This window comes from Seriola lalandi, unplaced genomic scaffold, assembly GCF_002814215.2.
Source record: "Seriola lalandi dorsalis isolate HSWRI2012SDOR001 ecotype SW California unplaced genomic scaffold, Sedor1 jcf7180002054748, whole genome shotgun sequence".
Lineage (NCBI taxonomy): Eukaryota > Metazoa > Chordata > Actinopteri > Carangiformes > Carangidae > Seriola > Seriola lalandi.
In genome coordinates this window covers 1,289,287-1,311,890 of record NW_019525301.1, presented here as the reverse complement: position 1 = coordinate 1,311,890, position 22,604 = coordinate 1,289,287, and the positions used below count along the sequence as shown (strand labels likewise).

The 22,604-nt window shown below is 42.2% G+C and overlaps 1 protein-coding gene across 1 annotated transcript in view; it reads left to right on the top strand.

Moving 5' to 3' along the window:
- LOC111668613 (uncharacterized) overlaps nucleotides 1-22,604 on the top strand; it is an 88,831-nt gene that overhangs the window by 62,015 nt on the left and 4,212 nt on the right. The window contains exons 5-23 of the mRNA XM_023424693.2: nucleotides 986-1,028; nucleotides 1,222-1,297; nucleotides 1,682-1,900; nucleotides 2,290-2,377; nucleotides 2,489-2,641; nucleotides 4,693-4,790; nucleotides 6,127-6,302; nucleotides 6,766-6,995; nucleotides 7,437-7,472; nucleotides 10,066-10,215; nucleotides 11,477-11,563; nucleotides 11,843-13,252; nucleotides 15,104-15,154; nucleotides 16,486-16,845; nucleotides 17,311-17,439; nucleotides 20,193-20,252; nucleotides 21,274-21,369; nucleotides 21,975-22,055; nucleotides 22,170-22,286. Coding sequence (XP_023280461.1) covers nucleotides 986-1,028; nucleotides 1,222-1,297; nucleotides 1,682-1,900; nucleotides 2,290-2,377; nucleotides 2,489-2,641; nucleotides 4,693-4,790; nucleotides 6,127-6,302; nucleotides 6,766-6,995; nucleotides 7,437-7,472; nucleotides 10,066-10,215; nucleotides 11,477-11,563; nucleotides 11,843-13,252; nucleotides 15,104-15,154; nucleotides 16,486-16,845; nucleotides 17,311-17,439; nucleotides 20,193-20,252; nucleotides 21,274-21,369; nucleotides 21,975-22,055; nucleotides 22,170-22,286 — 3,660 coding nt within the window. The remainder of the gene's footprint in view (nucleotides 1-985; nucleotides 1,029-1,221; nucleotides 1,298-1,681; nucleotides 1,901-2,289; nucleotides 2,378-2,488; nucleotides 2,642-4,692; nucleotides 4,791-6,126; nucleotides 6,303-6,765; nucleotides 6,996-7,436; nucleotides 7,473-10,065; nucleotides 10,216-11,476; nucleotides 11,564-11,842; nucleotides 13,253-15,103; nucleotides 15,155-16,485; nucleotides 16,846-17,310; nucleotides 17,440-20,192; nucleotides 20,253-21,273; nucleotides 21,370-21,974; nucleotides 22,056-22,169; nucleotides 22,287-22,604) is intronic.

The following is a 22,604-nucleotide window of genomic DNA, read 5'->3' as shown; positions in this document are numbered from 1 at the left end:
GACCACAATCGGTGCTGGTCTGGGCCACATGTGGCCACATTCTTTGAGCAGTGTGAATGAGGACATTTGCGTTGAAGTCCTCTGACACATTTTCATAATAACCAATAATATTTTTACACGTGTCACTGTGTTTCCTTTACATCGATTTATTTAAGGCTGCCACAATATCAACAGTGCGTGTGTGTCACCTCTCTCTCTCTCTCTCTCTCTCTCTCTCACAAACACACACAAACACTGGCAGATGGGACCTCTTCACATCTGATCCAATCACACCTTGATTATATCAGATCTTAGGATTAATTGGTAACTGTTAAGGTACTGCTAAGGGTTTTTTCAGAGATAATAATCAATTGCTACTTTACAGTGATTGGAAGAGGCTGTCATTTCTCTCAACCTGGAGTATATTACAGATAAACAGGGCATGTGAGGTATCACAGGAAACCAGCAGTGTAATAAGAGGATGAACCCATGAACCTCGAGAAAGGTTAAAGAGTGAGGCTGAGCCTGTGAAAGAATAACATGGATGATAAAACTTGAACTTATAAACACAATTTTAGCAGGGTAAGAATACTTACTCGCTCCGTTGCTGTGGGTGTGATGCTGAGCCCCCAAACAACATGATTTACAGCTGCCGTTACAACAGAGTCAATGTCCACTGCACCACTGATGAGACAACCAAATCAGAAACGGGTGGGGGTGTCCCTACAGGTGAAGCACTTCACTGCGCTCTCTTAATGAGATCAGATAGGTAACTGTCTGCTGGTGGTTTAGCAACACAATGAAGAAACAGATGCTTGGATTAAATCTTCTCTCAGCACGTTTTGAGCGGCTCAGCAGGGGCAGGCTCAGTTTCTTTATTTAAGCATATGGAGAGGGTTTCATTAGGAGCACAACACAGCAATTAGAGCAAAATGTGACCCCCCCTGCATGTGCATTAGCCATGTTTCCAGTCTGCCGTGTGTGAATTCTGCCCTCTGTCTTCCAGAATTGGTTGGACCCCTCCAAGGAGATCAAGAAGCAGATGCGCAGTGAGTGTCTTTTCCAAGTTGCTGAGATGATAAATATTTTAAATTTCAATTAGTAAAGTTGTAAATTAGATTTGTTGGCATGTGAATCGATGCAAAGTTATGTGTTGACCTGTTGGATACAATTTCATCATTGACTTGTAATTCTAATTTATCCCAAGACAAACATGATGTTCATCCTTCCATCTCTCCGCAGACTCTCAGTGGCACTTTGCCTTCGCTGTCAAGTTCTACCCTCCAGACCCCTCCCAGCTCACTGAGGATATTACCAGGTACAATACACACACACACACACACACACACACACACACACACACACTCCGACAGTATCAGCAGCTGTAGCTCCTCTGGCTGTGCTGTCAGATGCTCCTCAGAGTTAATCAAAGCAGAAATTGCACACACATGTCACTTTCACAGATGATTTGCCTTTTTCATTTTCCTAAAGATAAATGTTTACATGAAAGTATTGTAACAATTTACATGGCATATTTGCCCCGGTGTCAAAGCAACCCAAATCCCTCTCTCCTCTTTAAGGATTAGACCTGGAATGCTACTAAATGCCATGGATTAACTATGCTGAATACTTGTTGGAGCTTGCCTTGGCTCAGGCTTGTTTGACTGCCAACACCCTCCTCCCCTTTTGTCTCATCTGACAGATACTACCTGTGTCTGCAGCTGAGGGATGACATGCTGTCAGGTCGGCTGCCGTGCTCGTTCGTCACTCATGCCCTCTTGGGCTCCTACACCGTTCAAGCCGAACTGGGAGACTACGACCAGGACGACCACGGCTCTGACTACGTCAGCGATTTCCGCTTCGCCCCAAATCAGACCCGCGAGCTGGAGGAGAGGGTGATGGAGCTCCATCGAAACTACAAGTACTGGACATATTATTGTTTAAATCAGACCTTCATCTGTCCACAAATCTCCTGGGATGATGAGTTTTCCGCTGTGTCGAAACACTCCCATCATGCATATGGATGATAGATGCCGCCACATTACCGCGCCATCTGTCATTGAGACTTACACTGTGCCAGTCTTGCCAGTGTGGGAACATTTATTCACTTAGAGGATCTTTACCATGCTCTGATTTGGATTTGCTTTTTGGCATACGACCAAATAAGGCTTGGGTTGCAAGGCAATTAGACGTGAATATATTAAGTACATTAGCAAGATAACTCTGCTCCCACTGTGCAAGATTACGGGCTTATTATTTAAGACGGCGTGTTGATGTTGGTTACTGATATTATTGTTGTTCTGCCCTCAGGGGGATGACTCCCGCAGAGGCTGAAATTAACTTCTTGGAGAATGCGAAGAAACTGTCCATGTACGGTGTGGACCTCCATCATGCTAAGGTTGGCTCCTCCTATAGCTAGTTTTAATTTGAATGAAAGTACAGTAGGTTTTGAGGATGCATACAGTGCCGCTAATAGATGATTTCTGCCGCCATGCTGTCCTCTGTGCAGGATTCTGAAGGGATTGACATAATGCTGGGTGTCTGTGCCAATGGCCTGCTGATCTACCGTGACAGACTGAGGATCAACCGCTTTGCCTGGCCAAAGATCCTCAAGATCTCTTACAAGAGGAGCAACTTTTACATCAAAATACGACCTGGCGAGGTAGGCTGCATGGTGAAGGATAATTAAAGTGGCACTCTATCGATTTCACACATTAAAATCCATTTACTACTAATGGTTAGTGCTGCTCAACAAAAAACAGATGTTCTATGCCGTCTGTTGTTTTGAAGGAGCTTTATCAGGTCTGAGAAAATAACCCGGATGTTCATAGTGATGATGATGATAGTGATGTCATCGAGAGGTTATCTGGGCTTGGGCAAATTTATAACAGAAAGCCTGCAGTACAGACTGTGGGTATGGGGTTTGAAGGACGTGTGTTAACTGAAAGTCAGGATATCTTTGCCTCTGACTCAACAATTTTTTTTAATCTGTCTCTTACTAATTGCCCAACTTTCTTGAAAATTAAAACTAAAGCACTGGTGTAGTGTCTCAAACGGATAGTTGGATATTTTGGGGAAATATGCTTGTTTGTTTTCTTGCTGAGAGTTAAACAAGAAGATTGATATCACTCTCATTCCTGTACAGTAAATATGAAGCTACAGCCAGCAGCTAGTTAGCTTAGCTTAGAATTGTAAAGACAACAAGTTGTGGGCTTCCTGGATTGTCCACTGGTTGCCTGGCAACCTCACAGTGATGACTCTAGGGAATCACAACCATGGATTCATGTATTGATTTGATGTTGTTTGATGATAAAGCAGGTCTAGCTTCTCCCTTAATACTGTGAAATTATCAAAGTGCTCAGTCCACAGAGAAATGAATGAGCCATCAGGACCTCTGTAACTTTGTGATGTCACAACAAAACAGTCACCGCTATCAGCCATGCCCCAAGCATCACCCACCTGGACCCACCATCCAACCGTGCAGGGTTTGGTTTCTCTGAGTGTTTTACCTGAAGTCTGTCAGAAATTTTGTTTTCTATTTGATCACTAAGAAAACAGTCAGAAGGGAGGCTCACAGCCTCCTCTCTTCTGATTGGATCACCAACCTGTTGTTACTAGAGCTCCAGAGAGAAGCCTGAGAGAGGAGATGTGAAACTACACTGAGATGATTTTTAGTTCTTAAAACCAAAAATATATCTTCTTATAGAGCAACACTTCAAACAAAACACAGGAAAAGTGTCAAATATGGGACCTTTAACGTTAGTCAGTGAGCTTTAGATGTGATGGCAGGCAGATTTTGTGTGGAATTAGGCTAGCTGTTTCCCTCTGTTTTTATTCTTTATGCTAAGCTAAGCATCTCCTGGCTCCAGCTGCAAAGTTAATGTACAGACCTGAGAGAGATATCAGTCCTCATATTATATATTTCCCAAACTATTGAAGTATTCCTCAAAGCCATGACCTCACATTTTGAATACAACAGTAGCTAATGTTGTGTCACAACTTTTATTGTAAAAAAGAAAATGAATGTGTGGTCAGTAACTCTGAGTAGAAGACTGTAAATCCTCCAGCTTTATACCTCCAACCTCGCTCCTCTGCACAGTCAGGATATACAGTATATTCTCGCCCTCCTCATTGTGCTGTGCAGAGCTGCAGCTTATCCTCCATGCTGAGCCTCAGTGTGACAGGCTGTCTGGGCCAGACCCAGTCAAGTGACAGAGCCGCACAGTGAGCCTGTGATCAAGCCAAATAAAGAGCCCCTTTAACAGAGCTGCTGCAGCTGCAGCCAGAATAGAGGGATAAAGAGTGTAAATATAGAGCCATGAAATAGTTTTCCTCCCAATTGCTCCTAGTGTCTGAATATTGGATGTTATCCCTCCTCCGCCTTGATCTGCTCTTTTTGTCCAGTTGGCAAAATCCATGTTGTAACGTTCTAAATGTCTTTGTTTATGTATTCACATGTATATATTGTGGCAGCTGTGTTAATGCAAGCACAAATATGTTATATTGATTGGGTTCAGTGTTCATGCAGGAGTGAGATGTAGCGAATTCAATGCAATTTTTATGAATGTATTAGGTTGCCCTAAACGTTAGTCCAGCGAGAAGTACTCAGGTGAATTTCAGCAGAAACAGAGTAAATAGATCTGGTGCTGTAAACCTCCCTCACCTTTTCTTTTCACACTTCCCTCCATTTCTTTGTTCTCTCTCCCCTTCTAGTATGAACAGTTTGAAAGTACAATCGGTTTTAAGCTTCCGAACCACAGAGCTGCCAAGAGGCTGTGGAAGGTCTGCATCGAGCATCACACCTTCTTCCGGTAAGGAACGATCTGCTCTCATGGTTGGAAGGTTTTCCGTTCAATGTGTATCAAGGCAAATACAAACACTTCCATGTGTACACCTTCATGAGCAGTAACCAAACTCAGTTTATTGCACAGTGCTTTGTTAAACATGCAGTAGACTGACTCACTGGATGTAGACTGTGGGTATAAGCCTGATGTTGGCTGCAAGTCACACGAGCCATTCTCCTTCCCTTCAGCTATCTGCCCGTTACAGTTTTCAAAATCCCCTTCGCTACAGGAAACAACAACAACATACGCCAACAACCAAAGTTGACATACGTCTTTTACTGCACTGTTTTGTGGCATTTTGTTTCTGGGGAAGTAGCAATTTTAATGATAGTGCTCAAGCGCTTGGGCTGAAAAACGAAACCAACACTGAAGAGACAAAAACAAAAACTGCAGTTCTTTGATTGGCCGCTGGAGTCTGTCTCCAAAAGGGGGTCAATCCCCAGAGACTCCCATGGTGAAATGTCCAACTTTACAGCAGAAATAAACCTGTTTACAGCCTGGTACAAAAACAGTTTTTGTCCTCCTTCATGTCTGTACTGGGATGAATTTTTATACATTTATATTGATTAGCTCAGAGTTCAGCTCACCCACAGGCTCTTTAGAAACCTGTGGGTGACGTCCATCTTTATTTTTACTCTATGTGCTCGCCTCCCCACATACAAATGTTCCACCAAAACACAACACTATTTTTCAGGGGCACCGTTGCTGCATCCTGGGCTAAGACGATTGTGATTGGTTTAAAGGAATACAAGCAAGTCAGACTGTTTTTTTCCCCATAAAGCAGAATGATAATAATTGCAGACGGACCATTGTTCAGCGCTATGGAGATAGGTCTGGCTATGAGTGACTTAACATGTTGTCAAGTCTCTACAGCTCAGATTACTTTCAAGGCCACCTTAGACTTTTATTGGTGATCCTGATTAACCTTACAGCACTATACAGGAGATACGACTGACTAATACTCATTATGTAGCTGGCCATGCAAGAGACTCTGTTTAAACAAAAGATTTAGATTAAGCTGCACCATTATACCTGATGAATATATCTACTCTAAACCACAAGTTAAATCTTGATCAGTTATCATGTGGCCAAAAAACAGCTCGTCAAAGATAGTTCGAATGTGATGAGAGCAAATACAAAACAGACGTAGAAAATACACCCTCAGAAGTTAGCTTGAAATCCACTTTCAGTGTAACGCAGTGGAAACTGTTCCCAATTCCAGTTTTCACTCTACCGTCTTTTTTTGCTCTATGGCCCAGTGTGTTGTCAAGCATGTTCACCACTACCATTCTTGTGTCCACAGGCTGGTGTCTCCAGAGCCTCCTCCTAAGGGCTTCTTGGTGATGGGTTCAAAGTTTAGATACAGTGGAAGGACACAAGCTCAAACCAGACAGGCCAGTGCGCTTATAGACCGACCTGCTCCGCACTTTGAGCGCTCCACCAGCAAGAGGTACCTGCTGTCCAGGAGCTTGGACGGAGGTGAGAGTCACGGTAGTGCCTCGATAGATCTGCACATGGAGGGTCTGGAGTCTTTTTTTTTTTTTTTACTTGTATTCATTTCCAAAGCTGAAATTTTCATACTTTAGGGTATTTAGATTAATGTTTAGCTTATCTTAGCATAAAGACTTGAAGCATGGGAAACAAGCTAGGTTAAAACATCCACTTACCAAAGGGATGGTTTTACTTGGTGCAGGAAGTCACAGCCAAAAATAGACCTGCACATGTACTGTTACATTTTGGTTTTTGTCTTTGAGAAGCTGTTTCTGTTACCTACCTCCAGTATCTATGCTAAGCTAAGCTAACCAACTGAAGTTTGATATTGAAAAGACAAGAAAGACAATGATCATATTCCCCAGAATGTCAAACTATTACTTTATAAGCCCGCATCAGATGAACTCATCTGATTTGTCTCCTGTCATAATTCAACTCTTGTTACCTGCAGAGTTTTCGCGGCCCGTCTCTGCCATGTGTGAGAACCACGACAGCCTGTCCCACCGCAGCATCAGTGAACAGCGCCGTCTCCGCAGCCCGTCTGTGGACGAGCAGGAGACCGAGCTGGAGCCCAGTTTGGAGCAGGACGAGGAGGACAAGGAACAAGAGCCGGGCCAGGAGTCGGAGCAGGACAGAGACGAGGACGGCAATGTCACTCCAAGCAGAAAGAAAGAGATCATGGTACTGAAGATTTCCTGACAGAAACTTTTTATGAATTTCCATTAAGCTAAAGTTTGTTAAAGTTATGGAAAGTCCAAATATATAGAGCTTCTGTCAACTTGAAGAGGACTCTGACCTTGGTACAGGTAAATCTGGGACTTGCAGAGGAGCTAATGTAAATAGGTGCAGTGCAAGCTTCTCAGGACAATTGAAGCTTATCCAACAGGGGCATAACGCTGTGGTGGCTTTGGTGGATTTAGCATTTACTAACTCTTCTCCTTTCACTCTTATTCACTCAGGCTTACATGCTTACACTGCACTGCTCATAAATCCAGCTAACAGCTTTACAGTTTTTAACCCTTCGTCATTATGCTGAGAGATGCAAACTCAAGCTGAGCCTGGGTTGCTAACATGCTTTTTTGTTTTTTTGTTGTTTTTTTTTTTACTCTTGCTGGCGATCAGGAGGAGGCTGGGTCACCAGTTGACAGTAAACAGGAGGTATTTGGTCTGGTGATTTGGTCTCTATCTGTCTGTATACCTGTCTTTGTCTGTCCATCTTTTATTCTTTCTTTGTCTGTCACTGCCTGTCTTCCACTGGGTTTGTCTCTTTTACTGTGGCTGTCGACTCAGGTATCACTGAAAAAGCTCTACTGCATTGCACCACTGGACTTACTCTCCATTATATGATAAAAGGAAAAAAAATCCTAGTAAAGCCTTAGAAATACAGACACCTCAACTTTTATTTTGGTAGCATATTTGCATGTCATATCATTATCTATGTAAGTCCAAAATGTCTACTGGGATGTATTTTCAAATTGTCTTTGCATGGAATCAAATGTAGCCTTGCAGTCTGTCTGCCTGCCTCCCTTACTGACTTACCTTCTACCATCCTGTCTCTGCACCTGACCTTGTTCCCGCACTCTCTGACCCCTCTCGTGCCTGCCCGTTCTCCTGCCCCAACTCAGCTCTCTCAGTTGGACCAGGAGGCCACTCCTCGGCACAAACAGGAGGTACAGGTTCCTGTCTTCGGCTCTTGGGCTTTTTGTCGTTGTGTGCAGCTCTTCCTCTGCACCTGTAGCCTTCAGAGGCTTTTACAGATTGAGATTTTCCTGCCTTGGATCAAGGGAAGTTTTTGTGTTTCTTTTGAAATGTCACAGGAATTTAAAACGTCTGGCAGCTATGAGCACAGAATACTTTAAAGTTTGGCTTTGAAAGTCTCCAGTGAAATTTCTCCCTGCTGTAGATAAGAGCCCCTATCCTTCTTTAAGTGCCTGTAAAGCATCATTGCATGTTCTTCACTATTCTGAAATATTCTGCTCTGTCCAGTCGTGGAAGAAGAACCAATTACAAGTAAACGTACCAGTAAAATGTGCTCAAAGTATCAAAGTTAACTGTGACGAAAACATTATGTTCAGTGTGAATCTGAATCTGTCTGCCTCTGGTTAACATTCGGCCGACTTCCATGTACCACTTGATGTTGAAAAATGCATCTGAGCAGCAGTATTCACCATGTCTGCTACACAAATAGGGGGTTTGTGACCAAACCAGAGAAATGAAGAACATTAGAGTTCAGACTTTATTATAATGTGGATGTTCTACCCAGACATTTTTATTTTATCTTCTGTATGGCTTTATGCAAATAAAGATCGGCTCATAAAACAACATTTTCAAGATGGATTATAGAAAAACTACTATAGATATTAAGAAAAAAGAAGCTTGAAAATGTGTGTTGCTTATTATCTTATGACTAAAACATAGATAGTGCACTAAAATGAACCAGTTGACTGCATTGTTGCTGTGTCATCTAAAGTCTCTGGAAACCTACTATATCTGTTAAGTTTATACTATAAGCTATTTTATTATGTCAAAGCTCTTCCCATTGGTTTGTGGGCAGGACAGTTGATGTCAAATATTCCTTTGCACCTATAGGATATAGTAACATTTGAATTAAAATTTAATGTTAAACTCTTAAAAAACTATGAATAAAGATGTTTTTAACTTTGCACAATTAGCGATGATTATTTAATATTATGGAGATATACTTCATTTGATTTGAAACCATGTTTTCAGGGCCACTCATTTTATATATCAACCTTACATTGTTAGTGTTGATGCATCATTAATGTTGCAATGCATTGTATTTTATAAGCTTATTTAATATTTTTTAATATAAAACCCAGTGTGAAAAGTAACTACAGATAAATGTAGTCAAATAAAAAGTGCAGAATTTCCCTTTGACACGTGTGGAGTGGCAACACTACGTAGAACAGTACTTGAGTAAATGTATTTATTTACTTTCCACCACTGACTGTCCAAAAACAAACAAACAAACAAATAAACAAAAATAAATGCAGAATATCAAGTAATTCAGTTGTAAGTACGGTTGTTTGTCTGTGAGTATAAGCTAGTGATGCACAGATCACAATTATATCTGTGGCCGGGTCATAAAAATGAACATGCGGGTGGGTGCAATCATATATAATGTATGAGGGAATAATAAATTACATTCTCCACATATGTTAAGCTTCATTTTTCATCAGGCACAAATTCATCTTTGTGTTTGGACTGCAGCACTCATTATGATTTATTATTTATTTTGGACAGGGGCCAAATGTTATTATGAGCTTTTAAATAGTTTGTGTTCAGGAAGTAGCAGCGACATTCAGAATTTAAATGTCAGTCTGTGTTCAGGCTGTTGTGGAAACACTTGTCGCCATTTTAATTTTACCAAAAAAAGAGAACTTTTACTTTAAATGAATGTTTATTTAATTCAAACCAGCCTACTTCAGCGTAATATGTCACCGTCATCACGTGTGATATCCCACTGAGAAGTAATGGTAATGCGTGATCAGGTGTGGATCTCTACATCGTGGAAAATAATTAGTTCGGGTGGATGATTTATACAAACGTGCAGATTTGGATGACGTCAGAGCCGTACCGTGCATCACTAGTGTAAGCACTTCAGATCCATCCTCTCATGTGCAGTATTATCTCACATCTTGTTCAGACTGACAATGTGTGACGTGTTGATGAACAGGATGTTGATGTCCTGCTGATGCACGCACTTTTCTCCTCCCGTTTCCCCCTCCAGTTTCTGGATAAGTCTCAGGACGTGTTGCTGAAGCACCAGGCCAGCATCAATGAGCTGAAGAGAGCCCTGAGGGAGCCCAACAGTAAGCTGATGAATCGGGAGAAGCGTCTGTCCATAACCTCCCCGACTGGCACGCCAGAGAAGAAGGCTGTGAGTAGGGGCTGAGTGTGTGTGTATGTGTGTGTGTGTGTGTGTGGGAGGGGGGTCTGTGGACTTAAAGGTCCACTATGGTCAATATTTCAAATCTAAAAACCTCTGATGCTTGACATTCCATTACAGGACATTGATATTCACGTCTCTTTTTGCAGCTTGACTTGAGGTGAAGCAGGTCATATTTCTGTTTTGTATCCTCTTGTCATTGTCTATGAATATTTCAAGCCGGAAGACGTACAGTACTGCTACAACTGTAAAAAGAGAGCAAATGAACATGATTAGAGATGGTAGTTATAGTTATTTAACAGATATCGTCACTCACAGGAAGAAACAGCAGAACCTGCAGTTTATTTTAAGATGTGTGTATAATGAGGAACACATCTGCCTGTCTCTGGTGCACCAGATTAATTCTGACACTATCTCAGAGTAGTACTCCAGGATGATTGACAAGTAGCACTGAAGGAAACATCTTGATGAGATTAGTTTCAAGATGTTTTTTGAGATTTACTCAACGTGAGGCACTCGAGAAATAATTATCGGTTATCTTTTTTATTTTTTTTGTCCCTTGATTGCCTCACAGGGACACAGTTTTCTTTATGCCAGATCACGGAGGCTCTCAGGCTTTGATCACATTTTTTTGGTAATGAGGCCATTGACGATACGCCGCAGAGATTGTAGTCCTCAGATAGGACAGTTCACGTCATTGCCGGTGCCCAAGTCATCTTCAGACGATCTCTCATCTGCTGTCTGGGATGATCAGATTATGCCCACAGAATGTCAAATGCTGTCTGCGGCAGAAAATGCAGTCTCCCGTGTGTCTCATTCCAGGAGGAGGAGAGATTGAGGGAGGGGTGTTGAGGTGGGGGTATTATTCTGTTTGACTGACAGTAGACGGCTGTGAAAGTCTTGGTGCTCCTGACTGTTTCCAAGAGATTCAGACGAACTCAGCTCTTTGATGTAGTTACAGAAAAAGAATATTTGCATTGCAAATGGCTGCTGATTTGGTTGTGTGGATTTGGTGGCTGTCAGGTACACGGGATTGCATGTTTTTAGCTTGAAGTTCATTAAAAAAGTTTTTACAGAATAACTCTGTTAAGTCCTGTCGGCACTGATATCTTCTACCTTCTTCCTCTCCCATTTTCTCCCTTTTGCATGAAGTTGTGCATCTCACTAATTCACTCCCTCATTTCCAGTCTGACTCTTAACAGCTGTTCTTCCCTTCTCTTTTAAACTCTCTCCTCTGCCTCGCGTCGGCCAGTTGGTGGGCCGAGCGGTGGGAAAGGACCCTGTTAACAGCCTGTCTGTTGAGGGTTTCGTCCAGAAGACTATGGTGACTTCACCCGAGGTTGCACATCTCTCACTCTTCCTCTCTCATGATAGTTTGGTATTGATAATATTTGTGGTTCAGTGAAATGCACCGCCTACTCATGTCTAATTTTTTTTAAAGACAATACAACCACATATTGTACAGTTACTTCCTAAATACAGATGCATGCGCACCAAAACACCATTCTGTAGCAGTTTTACATCATTTTTCTGTGATTCAAATGATTGCCTAGATTTCATTATCTGCAGCAGCAGTGCTTGGCATGTCTAACTGTGTTTAATCTATACCAACATGTAGGGCTCTGAGGAGTGGGTATTGATTGAAAAACAAGAAACTTATCAACAAGACCATGACTGGAAGGCAGAAGAAAAGAACAAATCTCTCACATCTGACTCCTCGTGGGAGAAAAGGGAGCTGGAAAAAGAGATAGATATTACCAAGATGATACATAAAGAGGTAACAGGGTATGACAGAAAAGAAATGAAAAGCCATATTGATGAATTTCCATCAAGGAAACCGTCCAGTGAGGCAGATGTGTGCTCTGAATCTCGGCCGAGTCGTTTTGTGATTCAATTATCTGAGAACGCAGACTCGTTTCAAGACAAATCTCAAAGTAAACCATCTCACACCTCAGATCCCGAGGTAAACGATGATGTGGCCCCAGGCTCGCACCAGATAAAGGAACGCACAGTTTCTAAACAGAGGAAAAAGAGGAGACCCCAGAGCTTAAACCTGGGAATGCCTGCAGAGCTCATCTACAGGAAAGGAGGCAGTGATTCTACCGGAGAAGAAAACGAGGGCTCAGACTCAGACACTAGTCCAGAGAAAATGTTTCAAACAGGAAATCATTGCGAGTCGTCCCCGGTGTTGGTGAAAAAAGATGATCAGGGATCAGGGAAGGATCAGTCTGTTAAGGCCTGTAAAGACGGCGAACAGGAGCAAGTCTCAATAGTAGAGAGCAGGGAGTTCTCATCTCAAGGTGCAGAGCAGGGGAACAGAAAAGTCAGTCAGGTTGGAACGACAGATATCGATCTAGGCTCAGTGAACGGACCCGGAAAGATAGAGCATGATAGTTCATTAGCAGGTGTTAAAGGAGAGTGTGTGATGAAGGTGCGAGGGAAGGGCCTTATCGACAACAAAGAGCTAGCGGAGGTAAAACTGCGACAGGTCAGGACACACGAGAGAAAGATCAGTAACTCCGGGCCGGAGGATATTGAGGGTTTCGTGGGAGAAAGAGGTCAGAGGACGTCTCTCCACCGGCTGTCAGGCAGCAGCTATCAGTCAGAGATCACCAGGATCGTTCCTCTCAAGCCAGAGCGGTCAAAGAGCGTAGCGTGTAAGGATGAAAGGGACAGGACAGGACAGGAGGATCCAGCCCGGGCCATCAGAAGAGAATACCGCTGGTCAGTGGGCTCTCCGGAGGGATCCTCAGACCTCAACTGGACGGACGTCTCCACCTTCCATTCAGCGTTTCCAACAGATCTGGAGGGGAATGCTAAAACAGAACAGCCTGACGACAGCTATCAGCCTGGCAGAGGACCTACAGAGAGTCAGTCATTTGGCTCAAAGATTTCAGCGCTTCCCAAAATGGCTCCCCCGGCCCCACCAGTGAAGACGCAGAAGGCCAGGGAGTCGGGTCTAATACTGCGGAACAGCCGAAATGCTGGCAGGGAGCCGAGCCTGGACGCAGCCAAGAAGAGACATTCGGTAACTCTGCTTGGCATCTGCTATTCAGTCATTGGAAGTAAAGCATCGCATGAGCTTCAGACAGACTCGCACGCCATTTTTCTTTTTTTCTACCTTTTCAGTGACTTGAAACACTCCATCCATCTTACCTGTTCGTGCCTGTGTGAAGAGCAGGCGGAGCGGTACTTCAGCTCCGTCTTGTGGCAAACAAACAAACAAACAAACAAACAAAAAAAAACAATCAAAAAAAAAAGTTTGGACATTTCCTCTCGTGGCAACTCAGTAATTTCCTCTCCCCTCACATTGTCCTCAACATGCACCACACTTGTCTGGCAAATCTGTACAGCTCACCACTGGCTGTGAAAGACAGAAAAAAAAATCAATGTCTCATGTTTTGGTTGTTGGTTGGTCTTCGCCTTCTCTGACTTGCGAGCCACAGATTTCCTTCCAGCTCACGCTGTTCTCTGTCAGTGTGGCAAGGAAAAGGAAGGCTCGCACATTATCATCGCTCTGATGATTTTTGCACATCTCCATGCCATTTTCTAACTGGAAACACAAAACAAAACAATTTATTGCACATTAATGTTACAAATTGAATCACTCATTTGAGGAGGAGAGGGTGAAATGTACTGTCATCCATTACTTTGTTACACACAGCTATTATCTCCCAAAAATTAGAGATAAATGGAGTATGGAATTGGTTTGCACACAAAAAACTAACATCAAACTGACGAACTTACACCCACAGAATTCACAAAATGTCCCTTGATCCTTCAGATTTGGAGAAAATAAATCATAAATCAGACACATTTATTCTCCTGCGACCCCACCCGGATAGAGAGCTAAGCGGTGTTACAAAACACACTGGTTCCTCCAACTGTGAAACCCCAGCTGGCGGCGAGCAGTGAGACACCACAGCTCAGTGCCTGACACAGTCAGATTTGCTGCTTTCATTTCACTGTTGGTATCATTAGGAGGCTTGCACGCGTTCTGGCACTGGAATGAAAGGAATTTGAAGTGAATAGACATGACAGCTTTCATCATTTCCCACCTTTTCATCTGAGTTGAGCTCTTGCATATATTGGATTAAACAGGCATGAGGTGGGGTGTTGCGTAGCTCACAGTTGTGCGAGCACACCTCACCGGCGAAGTGACAATTATATCAAGATCTGATTGAGCTGGGGGGGATGGGGTGGGGTGGGGGGGTGCTCCTCTCGGAACCTGTGGACCCGCTTGCACACAGTCATTTTGACGGGCTTTGAAATGCACCCGTGCACCTTTCATTGGACATTCGACAATATTAGTTGAATACTCTCTTGTTGAAATTCAAGGAGCGTAGTGTTGCAACACAGAGTGGCTCCTGCTCTGCTGAAAAACCTGCTCATCATACAAACTGCATGATTCTCTTGTCTCTGCTAACACTAACAAATAAACCAGGCTATATATGTTGTTTCTGTTGCAGTAAGCTCACCTCTTTTCTGTCCTTTAGACTGTACTGTTGTATGCCATGTTACTACTATAGAGTAGTATGCTTGAAATTTGTGCCTGAATCCATGTGGACCTGACTGGATCGCAACAAACCCAGTGGGCTTGGGTTGGATCTGGCTCAATTTCTCACCTAAACCTGGGTTTCAATTATTAAGACATTAAAAACACAGATTTATTAGCCACTTTGAGCTAATTTTGGCTATACCCTGATTTTGACTCTCACTGAGCAGCACACCAGGATCCCAGTTTAGGTCTGGACCCATATTTCCAGGCCCCAGTCAGGCTCTGCTGTTAGGATCTCTGCCTGTTAGCCCACTATCCACTTCAGCTCGCTCTAACCTTCAGATGCTCTCTCTGCTCTTTCCTCTGCTTCCCTCTCTGCAGGAGCCCGTCTCTACTCCTGCCATTTATGAAGAGCCGTTTGCTGATTTCAAGGTTATTCATTTGAATTTAAACCCACCTTCATTCCCTCCACCCATCATCTCTTTATCCCCCTCTCGGCACCCCTCACTGGGCAAATACCGCATGCCTCCTAACTGACTGCAACACTTTCTCCTGATAGAAAAAAAAACAAACCCAAAAGCTGTAAAGGTTGAAGTAGCGTGATAGTTTTTACTGGCTGCTCAGCTGCCCTCATCCATCACCATGATAAGTTTGAGTTGAATGTGTGGGTCGAAAACAGTATCCCTTGTGCTTGGCTGTTGATGGCATGATGCAGTTTTTACTGTGATCTGATTAGAAAGTGTACTTGTAATTGATAGAAGTGGCAATAGTGTAGATTGGGTATCTCAGGAGCTCCATTGTAATTCAGTGGTTTCCAACCTTTTTTGGATTATGAACCTGCATGTGTCAGTTGAGCCAAACTGTTATTTTTTGCACTTTGTTTTATTTGATTTGATGTTTTTAGAGACATGTTTAATAGTTTAAAGGTCCCATATTCTGTCTAATTTGATGTGTTGATCCATAAGAAGATATTTTTGTGGTTTTAACAAGCAAAACCATCTCAGTGTAGTTTCACATCTCCTCTCTCAGGCTTCTCTCTAGAGCTATAGTAACAACAGGTCGCTGAGCCAATCAGAAGAGAGGAGGCTCTGAGCATCTCTTGTGATTGGCTGACTGTTTTCTAAGTGATCGAATAAAAATATATCAGATTTCAGGTAAAACACTCAGAGAAACCAAATCCTACAAGGTTGGATGGTGGGTCCAGGTGGGCAGTCAGGGGGCATGGCTGAGGGCGATGATAGCTTTGTTGTGACATCACAAAGTTCCAGAAGTCCTGACGGCTGGTTTTACTCAGTTTCTGAATACAGGCTGTTTGCATTTCTCTGTGGACTGAGGCTTTGATACTTTCACAGTATTAATATAGAACCTAGACCTGCTTTATAATCAAAAAAAGACATGGAAAACTCCCTTTATACAATATGGGGCCTTTAAGGTTTTCAGGCTGGTGCTTATGTAATAGATAGAAAGGTTGTAATTCCATCATTTTATGCTTTTAGGTTGATTATCTCCCTATTTATCATCCCGCAGTCATTCAACATTTCCTCTCTGACATGACTGCATGCCTTTCATTTTCTACTGCATAATCAGAATAAAATGCATATCTAATATAATGGCTTTGATTTTGGATCGTCCATGAATCCCAGCGAATACACCACCTTTAAACAGGAGGATGATACTTCATCCTATTCCATGTCATCATCATCCTCCATCCATCCATCTACAGTTACATTAGATGTGTGACCCTGTCTCTGTACCCGCCCCAGAAGGAGCTTGGGGACAGGAGGCCCCAGCCGAGTATAGCATCCGAGGAAGAGCAGGAGCGGGACACCGTGGCCTGCATGAGGGAAACCCACCTTGGCATCGAGCGCAAGTGCTCCAGCATGACAGTCAGCTCCACCTCCAGCCTGGAGGCCGAGGTCGACTTCACCATCATCACAGATCTCCACTCTGGCGTGGAGGAATTCTCTAAAGGCATGTTGGAGCTGGAAGAGAGGGAGCGACAGCCAGAGGTGGGCCGGGAGGACTTTGAGGAGACCTCCAGGTTCTACTCTGCCCGTCTGATGGGCTCCCGGGACAAGTCTCCCATAGAGGAGAAACTTCCTGAGGAGGGAACACATCATGAGGTAGACAGCCGAATGCATTCATCCTTCATCATCATCACCCACTGGATTCACCCTGCTTGGTTGGACTTGGTTGCTCTTCCTTTATTTATTCATTTTGGACCATTTCCCATTCTTTGAATTCAGCTGCATTTTGTTCATGTTTAATTTTGTTCAAAACTCTACATGTTTTATTCTCTTTGCTGATGAATTCATTTTTGAATTTCTCACCCGTTTTATATTTGTCAGTTGCATCTGTGTTTCTTTCAGTTCCCTGCTGCGTCATCTTTCGCATTTTGTCATGAACCTGAACAATCTAATAAAAACTTTATTTCAGCATTTGTTCCTTTAAGTCAACAGTATTGAAATGGTTTGCTCTGAAAGTTATGCTGCTCGTAAGCAACACATCTGTTTTCCCGGGTCCTCAGGGGTCTTGCTGTGAATAAATGGCTTGCTGCTGTTTGACTTTACTGTTTGTGTTTCGAACAGCCTCCTGTGGCAAAGAAAGACCCCAATGCTGTGAGCGTGGCCCATATGCTGAAGAGGACCGACACCAAGACGGAGATGCATACGAATGGATCAGAGGTCCACGCCAACATCATGAATGTCTCACCGCAGGTAAACCAACAACAACAAGAGCAATATATCTATCAATATCTAAACTGTCAATTTGATGCTCTAGATTCACACCGCTGTCTTTGGTTTTAATACGCTCGACAATAGCTTCACTGTTTCAGTCAGTGAGAGACATTAAAGCAGTAAACTCTTTTCTGAACGTTATTTGAGTAAGAATCTTTTGGTTTTTAGAAGAGAGGCTGTGAGCCTCATTCCTAAAAACCACAAATACATCTTCTATACATTGGCTGAGTGTTTTCTGAGTGATCTGATAAATATATAACAGATTTCAGATAAACACCCAGATAAACAAAATCCTGCAAGGTTGGATGGTGGGCTTTCTCGCCAAGATTTAGATGAGAATCAATACTTCTCTCATGTCTGTTCAGCACAATGCTACAGCCGACAGCCGGTTAGCTTAGCATAAAGAATTGAAACAGGGAAACAGCTGGCCTGGCTTCATCTGGAGGTATCTCTGTGGTTATATGGCAGGTTCTGTACTGGACTATTTCTCGGCCAGGTGCGGTGACTACATGGGGTCTCCATGTTTTCCGGTCAACCTCATTTTTACACCTCAGTTTTTGTACAGATTTAACAAACAGCAACATGTTAATTATTGAGCTTTAGAGGTGCTGTTGGGTGGATTTTGTTACCTTACCAGAGACAGGCTAGCTGTTTCCCCCTGTTTTTCCACTCTTTATGCTAAGCTAAGCTAACCGGCTGCTGGCTGTAGCTCCATATTTATGCCACAGACATGAGAGTCTTCTTGTCTAACTCTCCCAAAATGTCAAATTGTTTTTTAGCTATATATTTCTCTGTGTCCTAGATCTTCATCACGTTAGATTTTAACTGGAAGTATTGGTAGAAAGGGCAAGTGAGGATAATACTCATCATAGGATCAGTTCGCCCAACAAACAGACTTGCAATGAAGGATTTCATATATTTTTGCAGCGCTCCGGAGTTAGTCTTCATTAGAGGAGAAAGCATTTTTCTTTGGGTTTCACTGCCATGAAGGCCGTATTCCTCAGACACTGATGACATAATAGCATCATTATGGAGTGATTAAAGTATTGACAGTGTATTAATGAGGATGATGAAAGCAGGTGCGAATCCCATTCATGTCCAGAGGCAAAGATTTGAGTGCTGGCTGGCTGTCCCACAGGTGCCTTATTAAATTGTAATCATTGCCGGGATCTTTAGCCATTCAGCTAATGGTGTGTATGAGCTCAGGCAGTGATGTGGAAATGGTTTCTTGAAGTGACAGATCAGTGTTGAGTCAAATATTCAAAGATGCCAGTGTAAGCCACAGCCGTGTGTGTGTGTGTGTGTGTGTGTGTGTGTGTGTTATAAATGGAGGATGACGTCATCTATTGGCAGACAAAGATCTCCAAAACCAATGTTGTTCATCCAGCAGAGGGAGACATGTCATGTGTGTTGAGTTTCTCAACAACGGGACACATTATAATAAAAAAAAAAGCTTTTATTGTGTGGTGTTGTTTTAATTTCATTTACATCTTACTTTGATTTGGTTGGACGTTTTATATTTGACTCATGTGAAGCACAATAGTCTTATTCTTATTATCATTATTATTATGGCTAAGGAATATGTTGTCAATACTGTTCATAACTCATTGAAATCAATTTTCTCTGACTTTGCTGCTACAAAATGCTACAAAGATTTTATAGGTGATATCATCATCCTAGCATAATTTTAAAGACTCCCAGTTGAATAAAGGTATACTGAAACATTTTAGATGAAATACCAGTGCTGTTTGACTAAATCTGACTAAAAGAGATGGACATGCTTCAGATATATATAAATAACCCTAGTACATCGACACATTTAGTTGCTTTAAAGCAGCATTACTTCATTTGTTTAGGAACAAGCTGAAAACACAGCACCAACACACTGTCAACAGGCTGATGTGGTGAACATCCAGCACACATGTGGCAACATCAGCATTCATTTAGAGTTTTGTTTCTTGTGACCTGATAATTGAAAGCTCAGTAGTCGCTCTGCTTCAGCTCTGATTTAAACTTCCAGAAACTTTTGAAGGATCTGACTCTCCAGCTGCTAAATGCTCCAAATAGTTGCCCACTGTTCACTGGGAATAAGGTTGATGAGATGTGGTTGATATGAAATATTGATGAGTGAAGCTTTAAGACAAGAACTCTGAAAGGAGAAATAACATATTCCTCCTTTTATAAAAGTAAGCAATAAAACATTGTTGCTGCTGCTGCATGTCCAGTAGCTTATGGAGGCTAATATTAGCTAACATGTGCAAACTTTATATAGATACTGCTGCATAACTGACATTGCTGAGTCATTTGCTAATGTAACAACTCCACGGTTTACCACACCACAGATAACTATGTCATTCATTATATCCCAAAAGTAAAACAAGAAGGAAAGACACCGCAGCTCACCCAGTCATGTGTTTGTTGTTTCCTGCTTGTGTCCCCACAGACCCCTTTGCCTTGTTGTTGCAGGCAAAGCACAGGTGTAACTAATCACATCATCAGTGGCTCTGATGAGGAAGCATGCATAGAGGTGTATACATTTACAACACAAAGCCTGAGTTACAAACTGGGGGTGTGGAGTTTTAAAGATGCAGGCATTTTCCTGGCAGGGAAAGCCAAACAAAAGAAAGAAAAAAAGAAAGAAAGAAAGAAATAATCACCTAATGGATCTCTTTATACACATACATATTATCAAAGACTCACAAATCTCAAGACTGTTTCTCTGTCTCCTTCAGAACTACGGAGTTGTCAGCCCACAGGAGGCTCATGTTGCCCTTAAAGAAAATGGCTCCCCTGTAAGTATCTTTATAGAGGAAATACATCAATGTGACAGTGTTTGTGTGTGTGTGTGTGTGTGTGTGTGTGTGTGTGTGTGTGTGTGTGCGTGCGTGCGCATGTGTATGCGCGTGGTGGCAAAATAAGAAACTCCAGCCATTGTGCTGCCCCTCGTCTTCTTTTCTAGCCTTGACCTATACGTGAAGTATATAAAAGAGAGAAGTCTGTATATAAAAGTGTCAAAATGAATAAAGTTAGAGAGGAACATATCTGCAGTGTGGGTGTGGGCCACAGTACTGTATTTGGTGATAATGACTCAGTTTTTATACAACAAAGACTGTGGGTGAGAAAATTTAGATGAAAATGAACTGTCATCGGGTGAAGTTTTGAACAGTAATGTTCATGTTACAACGTACAGGAGTGGTGTCTTAAAGGCATTTAGCAGTCTGGAAAGACCTAGCAAAAACAAGATGCATCATGGAAAATGTCGTTGGAATTTAACCCATACATCTCTGCCTCTGAAGCTTCAATTCAGACCATTTTTAAAGATCAATTTTTTTGTGAGTTCCTCAACTTCGTGAAAGTTCAGTACTAAATCCCTGGAGTGCCCCTTTATTAGAGGCATCTTCTATCTCTCTGATGTTTCTTCTTGGTGATAGAAATTTGAGGAGACACATCACACCGATGAGTTCCTGATGAGTGCCAGAGGCAAGCCTGGTCATTACTAATCTAAAGAAATTAATTATTAAAATTAATCATTAATTTAAATAAATTTTCTAATACAAAATGTATTAAAGGGCCATTCTCCATTATAAAGCTGCCCACTGTGTTAGTGGTCTTCATTCAATAAGTTGACAGAGTGTAAAATCAGGTAGATGGAGACCCTGATAACATTCTGTGTTTTGAATATAACACATTTGACATTTGTTATATTCGCCCCAGGAGCTTGAGACCTCTGGCTGTGGCAAGTTTGTGTACGAGCGTGTATGTGTGTGTGTGTGTGTGTGTGTGTGTGACTCCCCTCTAATCATTGTGCTGTAGGTAAAAGCCAGCACCCAGGGGAGGGAGTCTGTTGTGTCCCCGCTGACCATCACTGCTGAGAACGTCACCTCAGCAACCACAACTCAAGTTACCAAGGTAACACATTATCTGTTCCCATGGATACAATTTAATGACTGGGGCTTTGAGTCAGCCCACCACATCTGTAATTTATGGTACAATTCTGACCCCCCCCCCCACTTTGGTGAGATTAGATTAGATTAGATGGACAAATACAAGAGGTGGATGTAAATAATAAGTTTGTTTTGTTGACATTAATAAAAAGGAAAAATATATTTAATATTTTTTTGCCACACAATGTGATATAACAGTGTAAGAAACTCCTGTAGGTTTTACATTGATACTAAAACCATCTTGCTGATTTTCTAGACATTTAAGTATAATATCTCTATTTCTCACTGTACACTGCAAAACAACAACAACAGGGACTCAATCTGTTTCTATTTTAATAAAACAAGAGATGTCTTTACTGAGAAATGATCTGGTGTACAATTGATGAACTTGATGTTTCTGAAGACAAGAAACTGGTACAGAAACACCACACTGATTAGTGGAAATAAAAATAAAATAAAAACAATGATGCATTTGATAACAACTTTTGTCATCTATAAAATTGAATTTTTAATCGTGGGGAATCAGCTTATGATTCATTCAGTTAATTTATTTCTGCGTGTGTGGTGCAGACTGTGAAAGGAGGCTACTCAGAGACCAGAATCGAGAAGAGGATTATAATCACAGGAGATGATGATGTAGACCAACATCAGGTGGGAGGAATATTATTGCATAATAGAAATGCAATACTTGTACAGTAAGTTATAAGGCACTGGAAGTTAATATGTGAGGTTTATGACCCATGTGTTGGTGCTTCACATCTCCAGGCCCTCGCCATGGCGATCCAGGAGGCCAAGCAGCAGCACCCCGACATGCTGGTGACAAAAGCAGTGGTTATCAGGGAAACAGAGTCTCCCACTGAAGAGCTGCAGCAGAAAGCAGAGGTATGTGACTCTGAGTGCTCACAGTCTGCTCATGTGTAGGAGTGCATGTCACAAAATTACTACGCTTTGGTGCATCAGTGGATGGCTGAACAGGCCGGATAAAGTCTCTGCGTCAAGTAATTTTTTTGGAAAGTCAACCAAGTGACTGAAAAGAGATGCAAAACAACCACAGAGATATAAAACAACCACAAAGATGACAGTTTTTGCATCACAGAAGAACAAAATAATGTCAGAGAGACACAAAACAACCTTGCATCTCTATGTAGAGGGAAAATGACTGCAAAGTGATACAAAAAATGACATATATATGCAAATCTA